Source organism: Hippocampus comes, unplaced genomic scaffold, assembly GCF_001891065.2.
Source record: "Hippocampus comes isolate QL1 unplaced genomic scaffold, H_comes_QL1_v1.1 scaffold83, whole genome shotgun sequence".
Taxonomy (NCBI): domain Eukaryota; kingdom Metazoa; phylum Chordata; class Actinopteri; order Syngnathiformes; family Syngnathidae; genus Hippocampus; species Hippocampus comes.
Window position 1 is genome coordinate 260,386 of NW_017805281.1, and position 21,227 is coordinate 281,612.

At 42.6% G+C, this 21,227-nt stretch overlaps 1 protein-coding gene across 7 annotated transcripts; it reads right to left on the reverse strand.

Moving 5' to 3' along the window:
* Positions 1-27: 27 nt before the first annotated feature.
* lnx2b (ligand of numb-protein X 2b) lies at positions 28-20,486 on the reverse strand. 7 transcript variants are annotated; one of them, XM_019871274.1, is made up of 11 exons: positions 20,260-20,486; positions 15,355-15,456; positions 12,099-12,594; positions 9,675-9,868; positions 7,196-7,395; positions 5,490-5,894; positions 5,082-5,213; positions 2,260-2,434; positions 1,768-2,011; positions 1,298-1,456; positions 28-219 (listed from the first exon to the last, which is right to left on the reverse strand). In XM_019871274.1, exons 3-11 carry the CDS (start codon positions 12,485-12,487, stop codon positions 84-86), a joined length of 2,034 nt encoding a protein of 677 aa, XP_019726833.1. In that variant the 5' UTR covers positions 12,488-12,594; positions 15,355-15,456; positions 20,260-20,486; the 3' UTR covers positions 28-83. The 7 variants fall into 7 exon arrangements, with proteins under 7 accessions (XP_019726833.1, XP_019726834.1, XP_019726835.1 ...); XM_019871275.1 differs by lacking the exon at positions 20,260-20,486 and adding an exon at positions 19,901-20,202; XM_019871276.1 differs by lacking the exon at positions 20,260-20,486 and adding an exon at positions 16,642-16,766.
* Positions 20,487-21,227: the final 741 nt, after the last annotated feature.

The following is a 21,227-nucleotide window of genomic DNA, read 5'->3' on the forward strand; positions in this document are numbered from 1 at the left end:
CGCTGTGATATGTGGGGGGGGGGGGGGGGGGGGGTTACCTGCGACTTTGTGCACAGGACGTGTCCTAATATTGAGTCCGCTGGCTAGACCAGACTCCCGGGCCAGCACACCACCGTCAGTGTCACTTTATTTTTCTGCAGCTTGAGCATGGGGATGAGCGACGAGTTGTTCATGCCCACCGTTGTGGCGCCGTTCACTGCCACAATCTCATCGCCGCACCTGGAAGACAAACATTGGTCAGACACCAACGATAGGACTGACTAAAGGAGGGATGTCCAAACGTATCCAGTGAAGATAGGTTCAAAGTGTGGTGTGTAAATTATTACTGAATTAAATACAACTGAAAAGTATAATATTTAGACCATTAAATACAATTAGATATTAGAAAAATGCCTGTTTAAAAAAAATCTAATACAATATATTTTTTTTTAAATTTCAAGTACAGCACATTTGCATTTAATCTTTACCCGTTTTAAGAAATATTATTGGAAGACTCTTTTTTCCATTAAGTTTTAAGCGCAATACTGTACAATTTTATCACAATCATGCAATTATTCTCCCCCCCTTTATTTGAGCTTCAGTGCCCCCATATTGCAGGATGCTTCTGAATCAGACTAGCATGTGACCATCGCAAAAAAAAACAATTGGCTACTGACCACCTCGCATATTGGGCTGTATACCACAAGGGCTGCTTGTCATATGAACTGTACAATCCTGTATCGCGTTCTGAGGCTCCTCATGTTGTACTGTATCACTTTTTTTCATCCATAAAAAGATGGGAGTGTCAGTCAAGACATAGGTTGCTCCAGAAAGAGGAAATGGGCTTGTATAAAGATGAAAAAATGGGGACATATTGAAAGGCGGGGCTTGCTCTCACTCATTTAAATGAATGGTATGACGTTTCGCTGCACATATTATAAATATTGTTAAGTATTGTTGTAAAACACATGTTTATTGTATTTCTATCGCTTGGCGTTGCATGGTGGGTGGTTGTGTCTTGCTCGCTTACAACCCAGAAATGGGATTTTTCACCTGCGTGAAAGCTTCCATGCATTTTGACAGGTAATTATTTGCCACATTGCGCAGCTGCATTTCAAATTTTGAATCGCCGGAAAACCAGTGACCGATGGGTGGGTCAGCATGGGCACAGACTTTTGATGTGATCCGCCAGGACTGGTACTCTATTCTAATATTTTAATCAATGACACGACAACAAAATTCTTTTTTTTTTTTTGCGCATTACTGACTGAATGTGATTTAAAAAAAAACAAGGTTAAGAGCCCTTGCTCTAACGTACTTGAGGCGTCCGTCAAAGTGAGCAGGTGTGCCGGGCACGATGGTCTTGATGAAGAAGGGCTGCTGGCCGCGACTCTCCTCGTAGCCTCCAACAATGCTGAAGCCCCAGCTCTCATTGTTGCTCTTCTGCAGGACGATGTCACGGCACCAGTGCATGTGGCTTGACATGACAAGGGTAACGTTAGCGGAAAAAGTACGCCACAAATGAGTCTCACAGTGTACAATTGGAACCAGAAGAAAAAAAAAAAACACCTCTCAAGTTACACAACAGTTAAATGTGTATAATGTGTCTTGGCTCAATAAAGGTTAGAAAATACAATTTGCATTCTTGAACAAACCTGCATGTCACATTGCAAAATGTGTATTTTTCCTCGGCATATCGCAATTATGCCGCTTGAACGCAAAAAATAGGAAATGTGTTACTTGAACCATGCAGTGCAAAATCCAGCCTAAATGGAGGAAAAGTTGTACCTCGGTAAGCCCAACCATCGTGTCCACAGCGGCGTCCAGTTGAAGGCTTCTTCCCGTGCGTCCTCCGCGCCATCTGACCTGTTCCCGCCACCAGCCTCGGCGTCCTCCTGTGACTCTTCCGAAATGGTCTGGATGACACGCAGCGCCACTTGGGACTGAGCGGCCTGCGCCTTCAGCGTGGAAACGGCTTCGCTGTACGTCAGTTGCGTCAAGTCCACACCGTTGATGCTCAGCAGAACGTCACCTGAGGACGCACAGGAAATTCAGAACAGAGTTGTTCAGCGGAGGAAGACGTTTGCAGTAAACTCTTTGCTGGGAGGTCGGGACCAAGCCCCACTGCAAATGGTGAAAACTCATGAGTAATTAGTTGATGGTCCTAGGTAGTTGAGGATAGTTTCCATAGGAAAAAAAATTAAAACAAAAGATGGATTTGTAAGTAGTGAATTGCTAATAAGCAGGGTTCCCCTGGAACGCAAAGATTCTTCTGCAAACCTCGTTTGATGGTGCCGTCTCGATGCAGGCATCCGACGGGCTGCACGCTGGTAATGTAGACCGGCAGGCGGCTGCGGCAGTCTCGTCCGCCAGCAATGGTGATTCCCAGGGAAAGGCGAGGCTCCTTCTTCAGGCTCACGGTCTTCTCCTGGCTGGAAAACCCACCAGGGGGGTCCTGTGTGATCGCACAACCACGTTCAGTGCACACGTTTCATTTTAGTGCTGATTTAAATAAAACAACAACAGCTCTCTCCAGTATCAAAATACCGTCAATAAAAAAATTAATCCAGTGAGCATCGTTCACAACTTTTACTACTCACTGATGCGGGCGGGCTACACACAAATCAATTGGTCAGGCCAAATTTGAGCATTTTGCCTCTGACAAAAGATTATCGGATGTCAACCTTCATTGAGCGTTGCACATATTCTACATGATGAAACACACTCACGGCACACAGTTGAGATATGATAGTGGAGTGGTGTCATCCTGAGTACACCACACATAATTAGAGAAGTCAGCACACATCTGCCATTTTTTTGTTATGGTTCAAATTGAGACTAATGTGAACCATCCGATCTTTCGGATCAGTACAGTATGTAGACACTTGCCTCTTAGTTTTTCTCATGTATTGAGTTGTTCTTTAACACGTCCTTTTTCTAACGACATCAATGAAAATTGTCCGATGCGTCAGTAGAAAAAAAAAGTCCATCACTAGTTTAAAGAGTGACTTCCAATTGTTTCCGATACAGGGCCGCAATTGCAGTTCAAAAAAATAAATTAAAAATCACTACATTAGCGATTTTGAAGCAAGAGGTGGCCTAAAATGAGGCAGAGGTGGCTGCAACGCCACCTGTGTATTCCGCTCAAAACAAACAATTACATTTTTACTTTAGTTAACGCTCAAAGGAGTGGATTGATAAAGATCCTTTGATAAAGATCTGTGGATCACTCCTGCCATTTCAGCTAACATTCATGGATGGGACATTGCTGCCAATAACGGTGAACAATTGCCTTCGTTAAAAAGCCTCGGGGCAGTAACAAATGTGGAACACGCGAAACGGAGGCGACGTGCGAGCTCCCACACTGGTGTCTCGTAATGGAGAAGATGTGTGGAAAGTGACAGCTCCCGGCAGCCTCCTGGCTGCGCTCTGGAGACTGTAAACCGTCGGAAGGGAAGCTCGGGGGAGGGGGGGGCGAGGCCTCTTCCTCCACCCGGCGGGGGGTCCTTCCCTCCCAGCAAGACGAAAAGGCTCCACTCTGCAGGCGAAAGCTAACTGTTACCCACTTTGATCCTCTGCCACCCAAAGAAAGAAGGGCCCAAAAAACAACAAGGCAGCGGCCCCGGCGGTGGCAGACTGAGCAGCACCCCGGGCCTTTTGATCAGGACAGAAGGAGGCCCTCCACGGCCGCTTTCATCTCTGCGATGCGACGCAGGTGTCTGCTCTCAAAAGCTTTGCACCCCCAGCTGGGGGGCTGCTATTCTTCCTGCTCACGCTGTATGGAACAACAATTACACTGTGTAAACACTAACAATGTCCTGTTTTGGATACCACCACGAGGTGCAGTGTTTGCGTCACAGGAAGCTGGACATACACACTGCAATGCAAGTCAAGAGTGGGATGATCGGGAAGGCATTTCAAGTTGTGGAGCAATGAGGCGTCACAATGCTGCCATATATTTGAGGCAAAGATACAGCGACATTTACCAAACAAGAAACCTTTCCCTCTCACTGCTGTTTGACGGACTTGCACTGCACAGATTTTGTGGTATGAAGGCAGAATTGAGATATTTCGGGTTTTTTTTTTTTTAAATGCACAAAATGATGACTACATCCTGTCTGCTCAAACAATACAAATAAACACAGGGCCCTACAGGAAGCCTTTTTGAGTGTGGGCATGTTATGGTGGGCATGTCAGAACCAGCACTGGCCCTGTATATTTGTGATATAATATGGTAAATTGAAATTATTATTTCATGTTTAGCATCTTTATACTGTAATTATTGAAGCCATTTGAAAAATATTACTTCTGTCTTTTTGTATGTTGGGTTTTTTTTTCCAGTATAAAATCTAACTAATCTTTGAAATTGTCTGGGCTTTATGTGGTCTTCAAGCCCTTCCTTATAGAAAATTAACAAGATGTGCAAAAAATAATAATAATAATAATAATTAATTAACGAAGGCAGCATGGTAAAAAAATAGCAATTTAAGTGGGTAAAATTCAAAATACTGGACTTAAAAAAAAAAAAAACCAGAAAAACAAAGAATGTGCTGATTTCACTGCTTTTAGGTCTGAAATTTGTACTGGCCCAGTCGGACCAGCGTCAGTTAATGTCAGGTGGCCCGACAGTCAAGGAGTGACCTCAGACAACTGGGCCACCGTTAATGTAGACCCATGAAACATTAAAATCCACCCATTGTAAATCTAAACCACAGAGAAAGCATAGACAATACATTCAAGGGGTGTTCAAAGTTGGATAAGGAAAATAATTTTGGGTGGCGGCCAGTGGATTTGGACTTGCACAGGAAACCCAGCCTTTGTTGACCCTTTCCAGCACCACAATTTCACTTCACTTTGGTTCAACTACTCGCCTCGGTTGATGGTAAACTAAATCACATAAACCTGTTCAATTTTCACAATCAAAAATCCTCCTGAGTTCAGCCCAGCTATGTTCATTGACATTTTAAAAATTCTCCAGAATGTTAAAAATCGCTCTGTGTGTACCCCACGTTATACACACTGCACATGTTTACAACTGTGCGGTGTGAGGGTTAACAATTCAAGATGACTCAGGTGAGGTGCGGAAATACGTTGCGCCGTACCTTCATGTATGTGGAGCGCCGCCTGAAGTACTGCGGCTCAGGCACCCTCCTGGCCACTCGGCCTTGTGGTCCGCCTTCGTCCTGAATCTCTGCCAGCCTGAAGACGACAAAGTTGACGCGCACCTCACTGGCCTGCAAAACAAAAACGCTGTTTCCCTCACTGGTAGAGTAACCAGATGTTTTCTCGTACATCATGTATTCCATATTGTCTTTTCGACACTTGCATGTGCCTTTAAGAGGCGGTATTGATGGGACATCAGCGACTGTGGCTCTCCTTTCCCACATGCAAGAGCATTGCAATAAGTATACCGAAAAAGAAAAATGGAAAAAATATTTGCTTATAAAATTTACAATACAGCGCAGCCATGAACAATGAACGGCAATACAGTAGGGGAAAAAAAACTATACCTGGATGATCTGGGCGGCACTCTCGGGTGTACCGTGCCTCAGGTCCTGTCCGTTGATGGCCAAAACTTTGTCACTGTTCTTCAGTTTGCCGTCTTTGGCCGCCAACCCTCCCGACAGTAGATCCAGGATGAAAACGCCACTCTCGTCCGATTTGCGGATCAGCTTTATGCCGAGTGGTTCCGAGCGCTGACTCTTGGTCAACGTCACCTGCAGTACAGTGCCGGGGTTCTGAGGGGAGGCCGCGTTGCCGTGGGCGGTGCCGGGCAAGACGGGGTGCTGATCGGAGCGCGCCTCCCTGGGTTTGAAACCTTTCTCTTGCATGACGGTGAGCCTGACGAGGGAAGGCTGGCGTAGCACGGCGACGGCTCGAGCGTGAGGGACGGACGCGAGGCTGATGTCATTCACCTGAAAACATCACAGCGCAGACAAGATGAAGGCGTGTGTACATCAGGTGGGAGACCACAGCATTGTTTGGAACAATTCATCCAGATTTGGCTTGTTTTCCATTAGAAGGGATGTAGACGGAATAGCAAAAATTGTTGAAGCTGTTTGATTTATTTATTTGTTTATTTTTTGCAAGGAGGAAACTCAAATGTCTTCACCCTGGCCCATATAATAGAATACTTGCATAACTAGTTTGAACTTTTGCCTCCATGCCGAAGAAACAACACCACACAACATTTTGTCAATCAGTGACACCAGCCACAAGTTGACCTGAGGCGCTCACGCCTGCTGGTAGTAACCACGCCTTGTTACCATGGAGATCAAACCAGTTTATCTTGAATATCTGCCTTCACATTCCCTGCTGTATCGAGGCATGTTTACAAAACTGGAGGGGAATGTGCGCAAGAGTATCGTGCTCGCATTGCTCGATTCTTAACATATATACAAATGCAGTTATCACGCTACGCTTCAAAGTTTCAGATTAGTTAGACATGGGGGGAGGGGAAATCACTGTCACTTTTTTTCCAGTTAAGATATTTAAATAATACAGTCTGGACTTTATTAATAAAAAGCAGTTTTGTCTCTAAGGACAAAACTGACCTCTAGACATTTGACTGATAATGTATCTGCATTTTACTTTAGAAATACTTTAGAATGTCTCAAGAGTAAACAACATGGTGGTCCAGTGGTGAGCACAATACCCTCACACTTCTGTTCAGTTTTGTTCATATCCCTTCCTATGTGGATGAATTTTGCACATTGGGAATGTGAATGATTATCAATAATTGCCAGTCTATCGTGTACCCTGCCACTTGTCCAAAGTCAGCTGTGATAGACTCCAGCTCATCCATGACCCTAATGAGAACAAGCACGATCAAAAAATGTACGTATGTATGGATTGATAGAAGGTTGTAATGACTTAAATGGCCAAGCTACACTTATAACTTTCCAATACAAATTTAATGGCAGTCTGATTTGTTTGCCTCGAAAATATATGGAAATGAGTCATGCATTCTGATTTTCTAGCTTCAAACTATGTGTGAAATGATGCTTTTCAAGCATAGACCTTTTCACAACCCTTGTAAACAATAGCACCAGGGGACTCCCAGCTGGCAGAACACGAATGACTACGACTGACCTGAACAGAAAACAATGACAAAAACATGCCTTACTCGTGGTGTTACCAGAGAAAGAAATATCAGTCTTTTGACGCCCAAGAATACACGTGACGCCACGGTGAAAAAGTCTCCACACGCTCTCACCTCCAAGATGTGATCTCCGGGCGCCAGTCGGCCGTCACGAGCAGCTTGCGAGTCGCGTACGATTTCCTGGATGACGATGTTGCCCAGCGGCGTGTCTTTGCCCCCGACGATGCGCAGGCCGAGTTCTTCATCCGCCTCCTCTCTGAAGAGCTCGACCACATTGGACTCGGACACCAGGCTGGAGCGCAGCGGTGTGTTGTCTGGCAATGAGAAGGACGAGAACAGTCATGAAATACCGTTCCTCCATTTTAAATACCATTTCATATTTGAAATGATTATTGATAAAAGATGTACTGTTGTACTATGACTTCACAATTATGTTACTTGCCATCATTACATAACAGCAGCAGATCCTGAGCTGCACAATGTTACAAATTACCTTTAATAAAGGGGTAAGTTACGTGTGGGCCACGAGTGTGTTATTATCCTGTCAAAATGATATCAGAATCTAGACACTGGAAATGATGACACAGAGTATGATACTTTGCAAACGTTACATGGAACAACTCCAAGGCCATATCGAGTTTTGTGTTTTTCAACATACAGGTAAATATCAGAGTATTGACAAAAGTCAATGTATTTCAATTGTTAAACACAAAATATGTTCTATAGATCATCAAATCAATAGGAAGATCATTTTCACAGGGCTAAAAATGTGTTTGTTTCTTATGCAATATTCCAATTCCTTGAGATGATGAACTTTTGGGTTTCATTAGCCAAAGGCTATAATCATCAAAATTACTTTGGAAAACAATAAAAATCATGATGTATTTTGGTCTTCGAAGTGAATTTGTTTGAGTTCACGTCTTCCACAGCATCCAAATTTATTGAGATGCAACCCAAAGTAACTTCCGCATTCATTTCTCAATGAAAGCAAGAACAAATATCGATTCTGAAAGTGTACTCAAGGTTGTCTAACTAATCTGTAGGGGCGTAACCATTTATGTTGAGCACTGTACTGTAGATTGTGTCTTATCTTTGATAGGAATGTAAAAAATAGCATACATCATTGATAAGGACGGGGGAAAAAAATCCAATGACCCTATGTTTCTACTGATACCTGTATTGAAATAGAAGTGAAAGACCTTTGCTTGTAAATCTATGACATAACGCTGTGTCAACAGAGAGAATGACACGTGATGTTCAATTTTGTGGCGTAGAGATAGGTAAAACAAACAGGACAGTGAGGAGGACTTCGACGTGTAGTCACACAGACCACATTGAACCAATACACACTGCTTTAAAAGTTAGTTGTGTTGAAAATTTCTAAGGAAAAAAAATGACAGTTTGCGTGTTGGCTTTCAGCTCCAAGCTATATGGTGGATTTTTAAGCATTTTTTTTTTTTAAATGGGTTTTAAATCAGTTGGAAGTTGAATTCAGTGTTGCATGCCTTCGGTGTAGCACCACGTTGTGCCACAACATGCCAGGCAGCAGTGAGCACTACCGGATGTATGCCGTGTCAGAAAGAGCAAGAAGAAGAGGCAGAGAGGGCCCCCAATTAAACGCAAATAAGTCACCGAGTAGAGAAAATATATGACGGAGTATTGTTGTGTACTTTGTATGTGTTGCTCCTCCATGTGTCTTTGGCATCTGTACATATATCCGTTAGCCTGTCTATGGTGTTTTGTTGCTGTCAAGCGAGCTGACATTTGTTAAACACAACTAAAACGTTGGTTGAATTTTTTGGTGTTTGAATACACTCAGTTTCATTCCCTTTCATTTTATGTGATTCCACTTTTAAAATTCCAGTTTGAATGTTTACAATTCCTGTCACATCAAAGCTAGTTACTGTTAGCTATGGTGTTTCGTATTGTTATCATTAAAGTAGCAGCCTTTTGTTTTGTGGTTTGGTTGGATATTTTGGTGTGGAAATAGTATGTTTGATTTTCGTGTTGTGTTAGTTTTACATTAAACTTCAACTAGGAGTGACAAACATCCTGAAGCACGCACGCTCGGCATCTTATTTGGAGAGCTGTGCGAGTTATAGTTGTCTACATCTCCTCAAAGTGATGATATACCACAACCTCTCATTTCTTGACAGCGAGGGAGTGCAAACAGACACTCAGGAATACTTTAAAGAGTGAGACTGAATAATTTGAATTGTGTTTAAAGCATGAGGGAGAGTTAAAACTAAACAAATTAGCTATATTGCAGTTTCTGGGGATCACTGTATTTTAAGTGTGAACTAAATGTAGTTCCAGACAGACTTGCTAGAAGCTGGTAGTACTTTTCCAATCAAAATGTGTCTGGTGTAAACAGCTGGAATCTGCTGCATGTTCCTGCAGCTAGGCTAATGATTCACCCATGGCAGACTGAGGACTCAACCATCAGCAATTCTGCATCTACAATCACTCCCCGCAGACGGGGGATGGGCACACCGGTGAGATCATTTCTTTTCATCTCAGCCAAATATTAGCCACTCATCATGAGGGCGCGACTGACGCACTCGGAGCTTCTTGATGACAAATGACTCCATACCGTCCTCGCTTTCTTCATAGGCGGGGTTAATTAGTCCGGGATCGGGCAGGTCTCTGTTGGCGCTGCGCGGCGGAGTTCCCAAATGTTTAGCGTCAGCAGACAGCTCGCCGTCGCCTTTGCGCCCTTTCAGTTCATTCCACGGGGGCCTCTTCCTTTTCTCCGCTTCCTCCCGGAGTCTCCTGAAAGCGGAACATCTGGGCAAAAAACAGAATACCATCAGGGAGAAGTGATGACGGATCATCGGCTTTTAAAGAAACATGCGGAAACAGCAGTTTTAGGAGGTGCAATGAGAGGGGTGGACATCATAACGCAGCGGGAAACATGACACTTGTGCCTAAAACTACAAAGTACTGTACGTGTGACAAGTTCATTTGAGTGCCTTACAAGCTGGGCGTCTGCTCATGTATGGAAAACTGTTCGATGGCTTTGATATCCACCATATTTATTTTCCTCACTGTTAAGACAATTCAGCACCCTAGAAGAACGACTGTCCGAAAAGTTTTTTTTCCCCACTCCTACTACTATTATTGGCCCACTAGTATGCAATTTAACCTTACTAGTAAACTACTGTGCCCAACAAGTAGACATGTCACCCACTAGGAGCCTCCTTATCAAGGCTATCCCAAAAATGCTCCAACAGCTGTCTATAAAGCTATTTGGAGTATTTATTCAAATATTCTTGATATCGAGCTGAAGGTTCGTGTACTTAATAGGACAACTACCAGCTACTAATGTGGCAATACCTCTACTAGCAATACTAGTACAATACAGATGTCGACACTGGAGTGAAGTTTTGCTCCGCTGGTAGCATGTAGATGGCCTACCAGTATGCCAAAGTTGTCCAACTAGTGAGCTGGATTCTCTTACTAGTTAGGACAATATAGTACAAGTATATTTGTTCTAAAGCTGGGTATCAAGGTTATCGAATAAATGCTCTGATGACGACTGCATTGAAAACCATTTACTGAATATCCGTGGTAAGGAGGATATCAGTGTGTGACACATCCCTACGAGTTAGACCTAGTATTGTTACGAGTGCGGCACAGCGGACGGTAGCTTTTATTGTGTAGTAGTAGGCCAAAAGTGGCACGAGTATTTGAAAAATAAATCACGAGTAAAACAGTTGTTGTATGAGTACATGGACCTGAAGTTGGTTATCAAGGATATGGAAAAAAATACTCAAAACTCATTGCAAACTTTTGTGTGCTTGTTCCTCCCGGCCAAACTTTGACCCCTTTGGTTGTTTGCGCAGATCGGCCGCTGCCTGCCGACCACAACAGGCCGCGTCATCACGCCCGACTTCGGCCAGAAGAAGCAGCTCGCTGAGCATGTGGATAACTCGGCGACTGATTTACAGCCTGCCTCAAACTCTGTAACCTCAGCTTTTGCATGTCTGAAGGGAAGTGGCGTTACACAAGCAAATATACGATGGCAGTTCAAGCCAGTGACATATTTTTATACTGTACATGCATGACTCTTCTGTTAATGATTTTTCAGTATTCTATGAAGTGGAGCAGAACGGGAGACTTTTTATAACGCACACAAGGGACTTACATAATCTATGGCTGTGTTGGGAATTAGTCCCTATCTAGATAGCGCTCTATTTAGTGGGTTCGCCATTTTGCAGAAATGCAGGTACCTAATGATGTGACCAGTGAATTTCATGTAAAATGTATGAATTACAAAAAGCTTCAAGGCTTTTTAGCAGCTGATGAGAGATCAATACCACTTTCGTCCATGCCCATTAAGCATCACACTACAGCCATCAACCAGTTAGCTTAGCATTAAAGTGCAATCGGGCTGAAGCTAAAATTTGTCCATTGGATTTCTTGAATAACTGTAGAGACCGCAAAGTTGCCAGGCAACCAGCAGAAAGAGTCAAGGAAGTTATTGTAGCCCATCTGACAAGCCGTGTGGCTTCTAACTATCCTCGGATTAAACGCATGCATTTAAATGTTTGACTTCAGTGCACCTTAAGACACGCTGTAGTAGAAAGATTAGCTCAGTTGTTAGCCTTTATGCTAAATTAAGGAGTTGCAGGCTGTGGGCTGCATATTAAATTGACAAATTTTCTCGCCGAGAAATCGGCAAGGAGGAGTGTGTTTATTCACAAGCATCACGTTCTCTGTTACACTTTAAATTATTTGGTTTCTGTTTGGCATTCTAAGTTTATTTACTTGAATCATTGTGTACTTTTTGACGCCGCAGGACACGTCTGTATAAGTGAACTGTTTACCAATGCTTTCACTGGGTTCCGTGTAAAATGCAAAGGCAGAATTTCTCCGTGTCAATTGTGACGGACAGGTGTTTTAACTCGAAATTTTATATGCATGTTTCCAAAATGAGGTAAAACTCCGAATAAATTCACCCAACAAAATTCCTTAATCGTTATTTGGTGACTCAAACAAGGCTGATGAGTGGTACCTGTTGTGCAGATGAGGCTGAAGTTCACAGCGCTGCATCTGCTGCTGGCACTCTGCATAGTAAGGACACATCACAGCCAGCTTGTCGAGCAGGTTCCTGACCAACAGGGTGGAGGGCCGACATTGGTGCAGCTGCAGCCTCTGGCGGTCCACGGGGCAAAAGTCCTTATCTTTCAAGAAGCTGCCCAGACAGTCAAAGCAGTAGGTGTGTCCGCAGGGGGTGTCCATGGGCCTGATGAGGGGCTGCAGGCAAATGTGGCACACAAGCTCGTCGTCCACATCATCGAGATACTCGTACAGGTGGCTTTCCTGGCCCTCGTGCTGCTGTCCGCACTCCTTGCAGACCCTCGCCCAGGACACGCACGCAGTCTTTGTTTCCGCTGTGGTCATTGTCTCTCTTCAGTCCGGAAAAATGGTGTGTTCAAATAAAGGCGAATCCGTTCAGGCGGTCAGCGTGCGATAAAGGTCCGACTGCGTTACCGCCATGTCTTCATCTTCTGTGGACAGAGGAACACAGTGAGGTGAAATGAGGCGGTTAAAGAGCTACTTGTGCTCAAGGCGGCCACAGGAAATGACAAATCAACCGAGCGATAGCAACATGGCAGCGAACTGCAGCTGCTTCCTTTCAGCGGGCTTCCTAAGGGACAAAAGGAATTTCAGCTCATTTCAGCTAAAAACAAAATGCTCTATATTCCACAGAAGAGTGCTAATATGAAGGAACAAAGATACGGTGCTACGAGAGTGCGAGAAGTTTGAATTAAGTGAGCCGCAGTGGAGGTCCTGTCATTAATGGCCCCTTGAATCCAATCAGCACCGGTCTTTACTCTTTGTGCACCACTTAATCTCCTTAAATTCTCCCTTCGAAGAATGCTGAATAGGAACACATTCTTGGAACACACATCTGACCTCCTAGAATACATACTGTACTTGACCAGTCATAGAATTCACTCACTGTGTGTTATGAGACAACACGCGCTCTAGAGTATTGGGGTTTGGGACATACCTCGCAATTGATGAATATAATAGCTTGGTACTACCATGTTGTGCCACGTTGCTTCCTCACCTAGTACCTGTTTGCCATAGGTGACTCAGCCCCAGACAACTTAGCACTACTGGAATAGATGTAGCATACTTAGGAGAATGAAGAGGACGCCCCTTTCGGTGTATTTTTTTGTTTTATCACATTTTACCATTTAAACGTAAAACTAGGAGTTGTTTGAAGGTTTAGAATTAGCATTTTACATCAGTGCTATGCTAACGTTTGTCAGCCCATCCATGGTGTTTCACATTGTATACTAGCATTAAGCTATTGGACCTCCGGAGACAAAATTATATTTTAGTTGAACATTACGGGACTGAAATATCTTTTTATTTTTCTTTTGTTGAATGTGTTACTTTTATAGTACGCATTGACAACATCTTGAAGCAAGCATGGTCTTGAGATAATGGTGCAAGTCATGTTCTACGATAGTCGCCCACTTAACTGCAAGAGAGTGACAACAGGTGCACAGGAATAATTTAAGAAGTGTGTTTTAATAGCTTTATGGGCGTTTGAATAAGTTAAAATAGCTGACTTCTGCGACCTATTTGGGGTTTCTTGCACTGTACTTGTCCTCTCATGTAACATACAACGTAGCACGTGGCATTAGACGGACAACAGTACTGGAATTTGAGACACACCTCTCAATTGTTAAAGACATCAATCATTATGGCATTTTGGATTAAGCGCATGCGTCCAACTCTATGGGAAGAGAGTTGGATAAATTCACCGTTGATGAACCGGAATAGAGATTGCAAACCAGACCCTCTTCTCAGGACCAACATCAGTGACCTCAAAAATGTTTGTCAAGATAAGACAAAAATTTCCCACAGAAACACTCCCAACATATTCAAGAGTGTCTCCCAAAACAATCGAAGCCGTTTTATCGGCAAGTAATGCAATTAATATTGGGACTTCTATGTTCACTTTTTGTAATATAAAAGACGTCTCTCGGAATAGCTCTGTACATCCATTCCAATAGCAGCGAAGCAACTTGAATTTGAACAGAGGTCAGGTGCCGCTACGGCCTGTCATCAATCTAACACCCACCCACTTTTTGTACGGGGGTCACCGGTGATCAACAGGTTATGCCAGCTGACTTTGGCCTACCCTGAACTGGCCACCAACCAATTAAAGCTAACCTCACATAATTACAGTAGATGTTTATATGAAAAACATTTCCTGTCCCTAAATATAAACCAGAATCGTAACAGCATGAACTAAGCGTGCCTTCTTATAACCACCCGACAAACCAAGCTAGGGTGGTCTGTTTGTAACCTTGAAACCATATAATACAGTATGTTGGGACCGTCGTAAACCGAGGACCTTCAATTTGCGTCCACAGAGTGCATGTCAATGGAACAACAATGGAAAAGGTTACATAAAAACATTCGGCTATCAAAAATGCTAAATTAGGAGTACAGTACAAGGACTCAAAGTTGTTGTCGATGGCTTTAGTTCAACATGTAAAATGTTGCTTTGTATTTGTCCAGACATGCTCACATTGGCAACAAACAACACCCTTGAGTTTTCTCTCTAGGACTACAGTTTTGAAGACAAGTTAGCCCCCTGGCCCCCCCGTTTAGGGTTATTATCCTCGTATTGTACTCACCAGAGATGGTATCTCCAATCCAGAGCGGCGAGCAGTCAAAGTACGCAAACACGAGACTAACCGAGCAGCTGCCTCCAGCCTCAATGAAACTAGAGCCCTGCCTCCCCTGCACACCGTCACGATAATGTCTGGGCGTGCATGTGTGTGTCAGTGTGTGTGTGCGACTAAGTGTGGAAGAATACTTGTGTGCTGTACAGCCGTGAGGAATGCAGTGGTGATTTGGTGTAACTAGGCAGAGTGGAGCTATGGCCGAGAGCAAAGTGTACCTCTTGTCAGTGGCCGTAAGTAATGTGTGTGTGTGTGTGTGTGTGTGTGTGTGTGTGTGTGTGTGTGTGTGTGTGTGTGTGTGTTGGGTGTAGGTCTGCTGATGTTGCACTTCCTCAGGTGAAGTACACTGAATGACTGATTGCATACAAACAGCTGATTGTCGCACACTGTGGCTTTGGTCTTTTTTTTCCTCACTTGGTACAATTGATATCTGGTCTTGCAATGGATACTGTTCATGGATCCTGTGACACACACACACACACACACACACGCACACACACGCACACACACGCACACACACGCACGCACACGCACACACGCAAACACACGCAAACTCACCCAGGCTGTGATCCTTATACGAGGGGGTGGAAAAGTAGGTACAGTGAACCCCCGTTTATCAACGGGAATACGCTCCAGACTCACGCCGCGATAGGGAAAAATCTGCGATAGAGAGAACATGTAAATATTTTTTTTTCCCAATACCATAGATTGACCCCTCCTGCACACTTGAAGTTCCCATACCATCTATATATATTTTTTTTTTTTTCTTTCCCAAATGATTGACATGGCTTTTGTTTGACAGCTGGTTTGTCGATTGTATGCAATCGCTGAAAAAAAGGCAAGGCTTGTGAAATGAGCGGATCAGATTTTGGCTTCGCTATGACGTAGATTTGAGACTTTTTTCAAGTAATTGCACTGAAAAAAAATGATGTGCCTTCGTGGCCTCTGAGCGGCCACGAAGGCGCCAAGTGTCACCATGAAGGCTGCCTTGGCCATCTCAGAGTGCACTGTGGCTGGCCGGAATTCTGACCGCTGAATTTTAACGGAGCTGACAACAAAGAGACATTGGCGGCCAACACGCCCACATATCAGCAACCACCAATCACAGGAAAGCGGTTTTCCCTATCAAATCAAGGAGAACAGCAACTCTGTCAGAGCAAAGCTTGTTGACATATGAATTTAACTCATTCAATGGCAAAAATTGTTTTTTTTAAGAATCCAACAAGGTACGTCTTCATGTATTTTTCTTTCTTTTTTTTCAGGTGGTTGTTTCAAGAAGGCTTTGGAATATGGCCGGCACTGAATGAGTTCTGAGAAAACAAAAAATAGTTTGAAAAAGAGGTCCCTGGTCATTTTTTCAATCTGAATTATCTAGCAAACGATTAAAGAACACCAAAAATTAATCTTAGATGTATTTTTAATTGTGCCATGGGACCTTTAAAACACATTTTACAGTACTAAAATCGACTTTTTAGGGCACGGGTGCCAATTTCATTTTGGAGTTACGTCTTCCCTCGGAGGGCCGAATTCACGTTTAATCATAACATTGCATTATTACTTGTACACAACAAATTGATGGATTACTAGTTTTGAAATTAGTCAATTATTTGTTTGTTGTTTGGGCACTTATTGTTCAAGTGAGTGTAAACAGGGTCAGAAAATTATTGCAAAATCTCAATGTTATTGATTACACAGGATAATTTGACATTTCGGTACAGATTTTAGACAGGATCATGTAAGTTGACACACATGATCTGCTCTCGCGGGCCACATAAAATGATGTGACGGGCCAGATCAGGCCCTCGGACCATGAGTTTGATACCGGTGTTTGAAGATGTTTCTTACCCCTGTTCTCATTCTCTCACTGTCAAGAAATGGGAGACTATTGTATAACATCACTTTGAGGAAACGAAAAGACGACGACTCGCCCATGGTTATGAGTAAGTTCAGTTGAAAATAGGAAATTCCTTTAAATCGCTGTGTGTATTAGTACGCACAAACTAGTTATATTGGCAGTTACAAGTTTAAGTGACATATTCCCCATGTCACAGAGCCAAGGGAACGACCAGCCGATGTCACTCTCTGAAGATGATGTCAAAAAAGAATTTAAAAAAATAATAAAATCAAGCTGAAGGTCCTAGATGCAGTTTAAGGATTTAAAACAAGGAGAGAAAAGTCCCGTAATTCAGGACAACGTACACGACACATCAAAGGTAAATACTCTTCATTTTCACAACAATTTGGCTCACAAGTTTCCATTCCCTGGCAGAATGTTAGAAATATTGGCAAGTTTTCAGGGGGTATTGAACAGGAAATAGGGCTGGGTGATGATTCACTATCAATAGGAATCACGATATACACGTGATCAATATCAATACAAAATGCAGCTGATAACATTTGATTTGATCACAATTAAGAGCACCTAAAGAAGAAAGCCAAAGAAAAGCCATGAATGTTGAATTTTCTTCTTTCCTCGGGCAAATCTGTTCAAAGGAGTGTCGTCGTTGGTAACCAAGCATATATGCTTTTTCGGAAATATCTCAAACGAGGACCTTATGTTTTGGGCTCCTTTGAAATGTCTCAAAAAAGTAAAACATGAAAGCTGCAATCATGTGATGGTAAACCCCCCCCCCCCCACACCCCCACTGCATGGTGGGGGGAGAACATTGGTGGTCCGACAGTGTCCTCACGAAGGATTATGATTCTGGGCCCGAGGACTTACTATGATGTATACGAGTGAGTCACATGTCCCGCCACACCCCTCACAGAACTCAGGTGATGCCAAGCCAGACGAATGACTTCACCCAGCCGTCAAGACAGGCGATGCGTCAAATTTGGGATTACCGGCAAAGGAAATTGCAAACAATGGAAAGTTGATCAAATCAAGGACATCAGCACTTGAGTCATCAGATGAGAAGCTTGGATGTGTCAAGTTTGATCAAGGGACATTTCGTTTTTCCTGCCATTCTATTTAAAAGGGAAATTCCACTTTAAATCATGAAAACCCCGCATACGCCCTTCTGTTTGTCCGTTTTGCAGTGCCTTAACACTTCCTTCATGAATGTTTCAACATGGTTAGTCTACAGCTGGAACGCAAGAATGACTTGTGTTTACATTCACAAGTCTTCAACTTAGCAAAAACAACAAGAACATGACATCTGGACATCACATTCATCTTCAGAACAACTTAGATAAAGACACAGTTGTTAATCTTTGAAGGCGGCGGGCTATTCATCAACTTAAATGGATTTAATTAGAAAAGAAAGGCATAAAGTTGTGCAATTGGATGCACTTCAAAACGCCTCAGATTTCTTGTTGCTTAAGTCACAACAATTCAACATGCCAAACTTACTGTTTTGCATCAATTTATCACAGATTCCAATGCGGGTTTTTAAAAGGGCTTTTTTACAGTTCACTGGTAAGTCTGATTTTAGTGTCGCGCACCTTCAGTGTTGCAATATGTGCCCCACTGTATATGGTTTGGTTGAACATTAAATGCATATTTAATAATTATCAGTGCTGTTCCAATTGGGGGGTGACACCCGCCGATTGCGATCATATGAACCAGCTGCACATTCTTCAGTTTTAGAGCTGCTCACTAATGATTATTTAAATCATTGATTAATCTGTCAATTATTTGTTTCAATTATTTTTCGCCGAGCTGCGGGTGGTGGGTTTTTGTGATCGTCAATGAAAGCAGGGTGCTACACCAACTTTTGCACTTAATATAACATGAGTGGCTAGATAGACCATTGATTGGATAATAAAGTAAAATAGCAAAGTGATTTCACCCCCATTATTATTTTTGATATGCCATTTTTCCTCAATTGAACAAAAGCACACTTTAGAGATTTGTAGCTATTAAGAGTCACTGGATTGAAGTTCTAATTTTCTGTTTGAGTTTGAAATGGATGATTATTTGAATGCACCTCGTGTCTCGCCGAACTTGAGAGATTATAATGCTTAATGCAATGTTCCCGGAAATAAATGTCCATGTTTTAAGATAGCGATCGTTTAATAGTTCGAGACCCAAACGACCATGTACTTCTTGTATTTTTACAACAGCATGACCTAAAAGAATTTATAATACCACAAGTACCACTAACAGACAAACACGCAGTCGCTGTTGCCAAAATGCTGAGCGAGACGTGACGCAAGAGTTGAATGGGAAGCCACCTCAAAATGTCTTTTCAAAAGCAAATAGAGGTAGTTTAGATAAAGGGCTATTAATGTGGCAAAGTACACATTCAGACAATTTATACAGTAAAGATTTAACCTGACGTGCATCAGATGGGTTTCTGCCCTATGTGTGCAGTCTGACAGAACAACTAAACTACAACCCCTTCCACCACCCCTCCCCCAATTACTAGTAGGACCATTAAATGATGCACTCAAGATCGTGCGACCAGATTAATTTTTTACCACCACACACTGAAAAGTTGTCTGCATTTGCGAGCATATCGATCGCAGTATCGAGCCCTGGAAAGGCACTGAACTACATGCCGATCACGTACTTTTCAAAGGATATCGGCCAATCATGATCAGTGCCCGATCAATCCAAGTACCCCAACATCTGTTGTTTTGTGATTAAATTTTACAGGAAACGTGACTGATGGAAAACGGCATGGAGCATTGTACCTATTGTCCAAAGAACTGTGCAAGTAAAAGTGTGTTTTGCATTTCCTTATGTTGTGTGATCGTCTCCCATTTCTTGACCGTGTAAGAATAGATACTATGGGAATACTTTGAAAAAGTCTTTTAATTAGTTAAAATGTAAGTATGTAAAAATGAATATGCATTGTCTCTCCTTATTACAGATTTTCAACCTGTAGCGGCCAGCTCTGGAAAATACAGCCATAAAGGGGGTTTCACTGCATTTTGAACTTGAACCAGTAACCATAGTGGGATCCAAAAAAGGCGCCATAAAGTCATAAACACAGCAGCAGGACATGGCATGTGGTGCTTCTAATCACTTTAATTAGGGCTCTTCATGAAACGTCTTTAGCAACACGTGTTATTTTTGTCATTGGCCAAGTAACTGCGACTGTGAGACTCACACTTGGAAAATGTATTAAGGCCATAAAGTTACCACAATTGGTCCTACCTGGACACAAAGGGTTCCAAAATGTCAGTCTGAACTTCCATGTCCTGCAGTAAAAAGTTCCTAAACTAAGACGTTTATGGCCCCTGCTTGTTTATTACCCAGCTCATAAATAACTCACTGTCCCCATGTCAACGTGGACCTCGTTAATCCCAATTTCAATGTAGCAGAAGAGGTGAAATGAACCGAATGGATAAACGGCGCGGGTGACCAGTTTCGTAGCAAATGCCAAATGAACGATTTGTTGTATTTTCGCATCATAAATGTGATCATTAATAGACAGTGGGTGGTCTTTGTCTTTCTGGCGTGTTTGTCACGTACAATAAATTACTTTGTTCAAGTCAGACCGAAACTCGCCTTACCTGTGAAGTTTTTTTCCTTCTACCCGGAAATGGCAAACCCGACCACGGCAAACACAAAGACGTCAATCGATGTTGCCAACGTGGGTCGAAAAACGACGTCCAAACAAAGAATATAAACGTCCCTCTTGATGAGTTTTTTTGTTTTTTGTTGGGTCTTGCCGTCGGTAAAAAAAAAAAAAATTCCCAACTCGGCGTCTCAGGTGTAGTTGGACCTGCTCGGGTGGGGTGGGGGAGCAGGAGGGAGTTTCCCACGTAAAGCACTTGCGAGTCGTCCACTGCGGGGGAAAGAAAGAGAATGCAGGTGGAACAACAACATGGAGGGAATCACACGTCTTTAGTTTCACTCTCCATGTAAACAAAAACAGACGTCTCTTCTTTCTGTGTTGTTTTCTTCCTCTTATATAATGTTTGACGTTGTCTATAAGTCACGTACCCCTGTCCAAACAACACTATCGTGCTACAATTATTGTATGCCTCGTTGCAAAGTACAAGGAAGCTCAGTTATATATATATATATATATATATATATATATATATATATAAAATTTGGCCTTTTTGAAACAAAAGACACCCACTTAAAACTGCCCCAACCTTGGAAACCTTTTTTTGTCAGTAAAGATTGGGTGTTATTTGACACGGTCAAAGGTATACATTAAATAACGTTAATTTTTCAAGTTGTTCCTCTGAGTGTTTCCAAAATATACTGTAGTCACGCGTTTACTGGCCATTATTCAAGAATTTAGCTTTGAATTTATTCTTTATTGACATATTATACAAGTCTAATAAGCTTGGTAAATATCAAACACATTTATCATTGATGATAGTTGGCCCTGGCTGTTTTTAGAGGAGATTGGAGAGGATAAATCACTCATCACAACACATACTTTGCTCAAATTAACTTCAGTTACATATGATGATGAATAAAAAAAATCTACTATGTGAAGACACTGATCAAATTGATGACTCCA

What these genes read in the sequence shown, in the direction of transcription:
- lnx2b (XM_019871277.1), bottom strand. Translation starts at nt 12,487, where the DNA reads ATGACCACAGCGGAAACAAAGACTGCGTGCGTGTCCTGGGCGAGGGTC. An exon ending in CAGCCTCATCTGCACAACAG is followed by an intron (nt 9,869 to 12,098) that starts GTACCACTCATC and finishes TTTTTTGCCCAG; the next exon opens with ATGTTCCGCTTTCAGGAGAC. An exon ending in CGATGGTTGGGCTTACCGAG is followed by an intron (nt 1,457 to 1,767) that starts GTACAACTTTTC and finishes TGTCATGTCAAG; the next exon opens with CCACATGCACTGGTGCCGTG.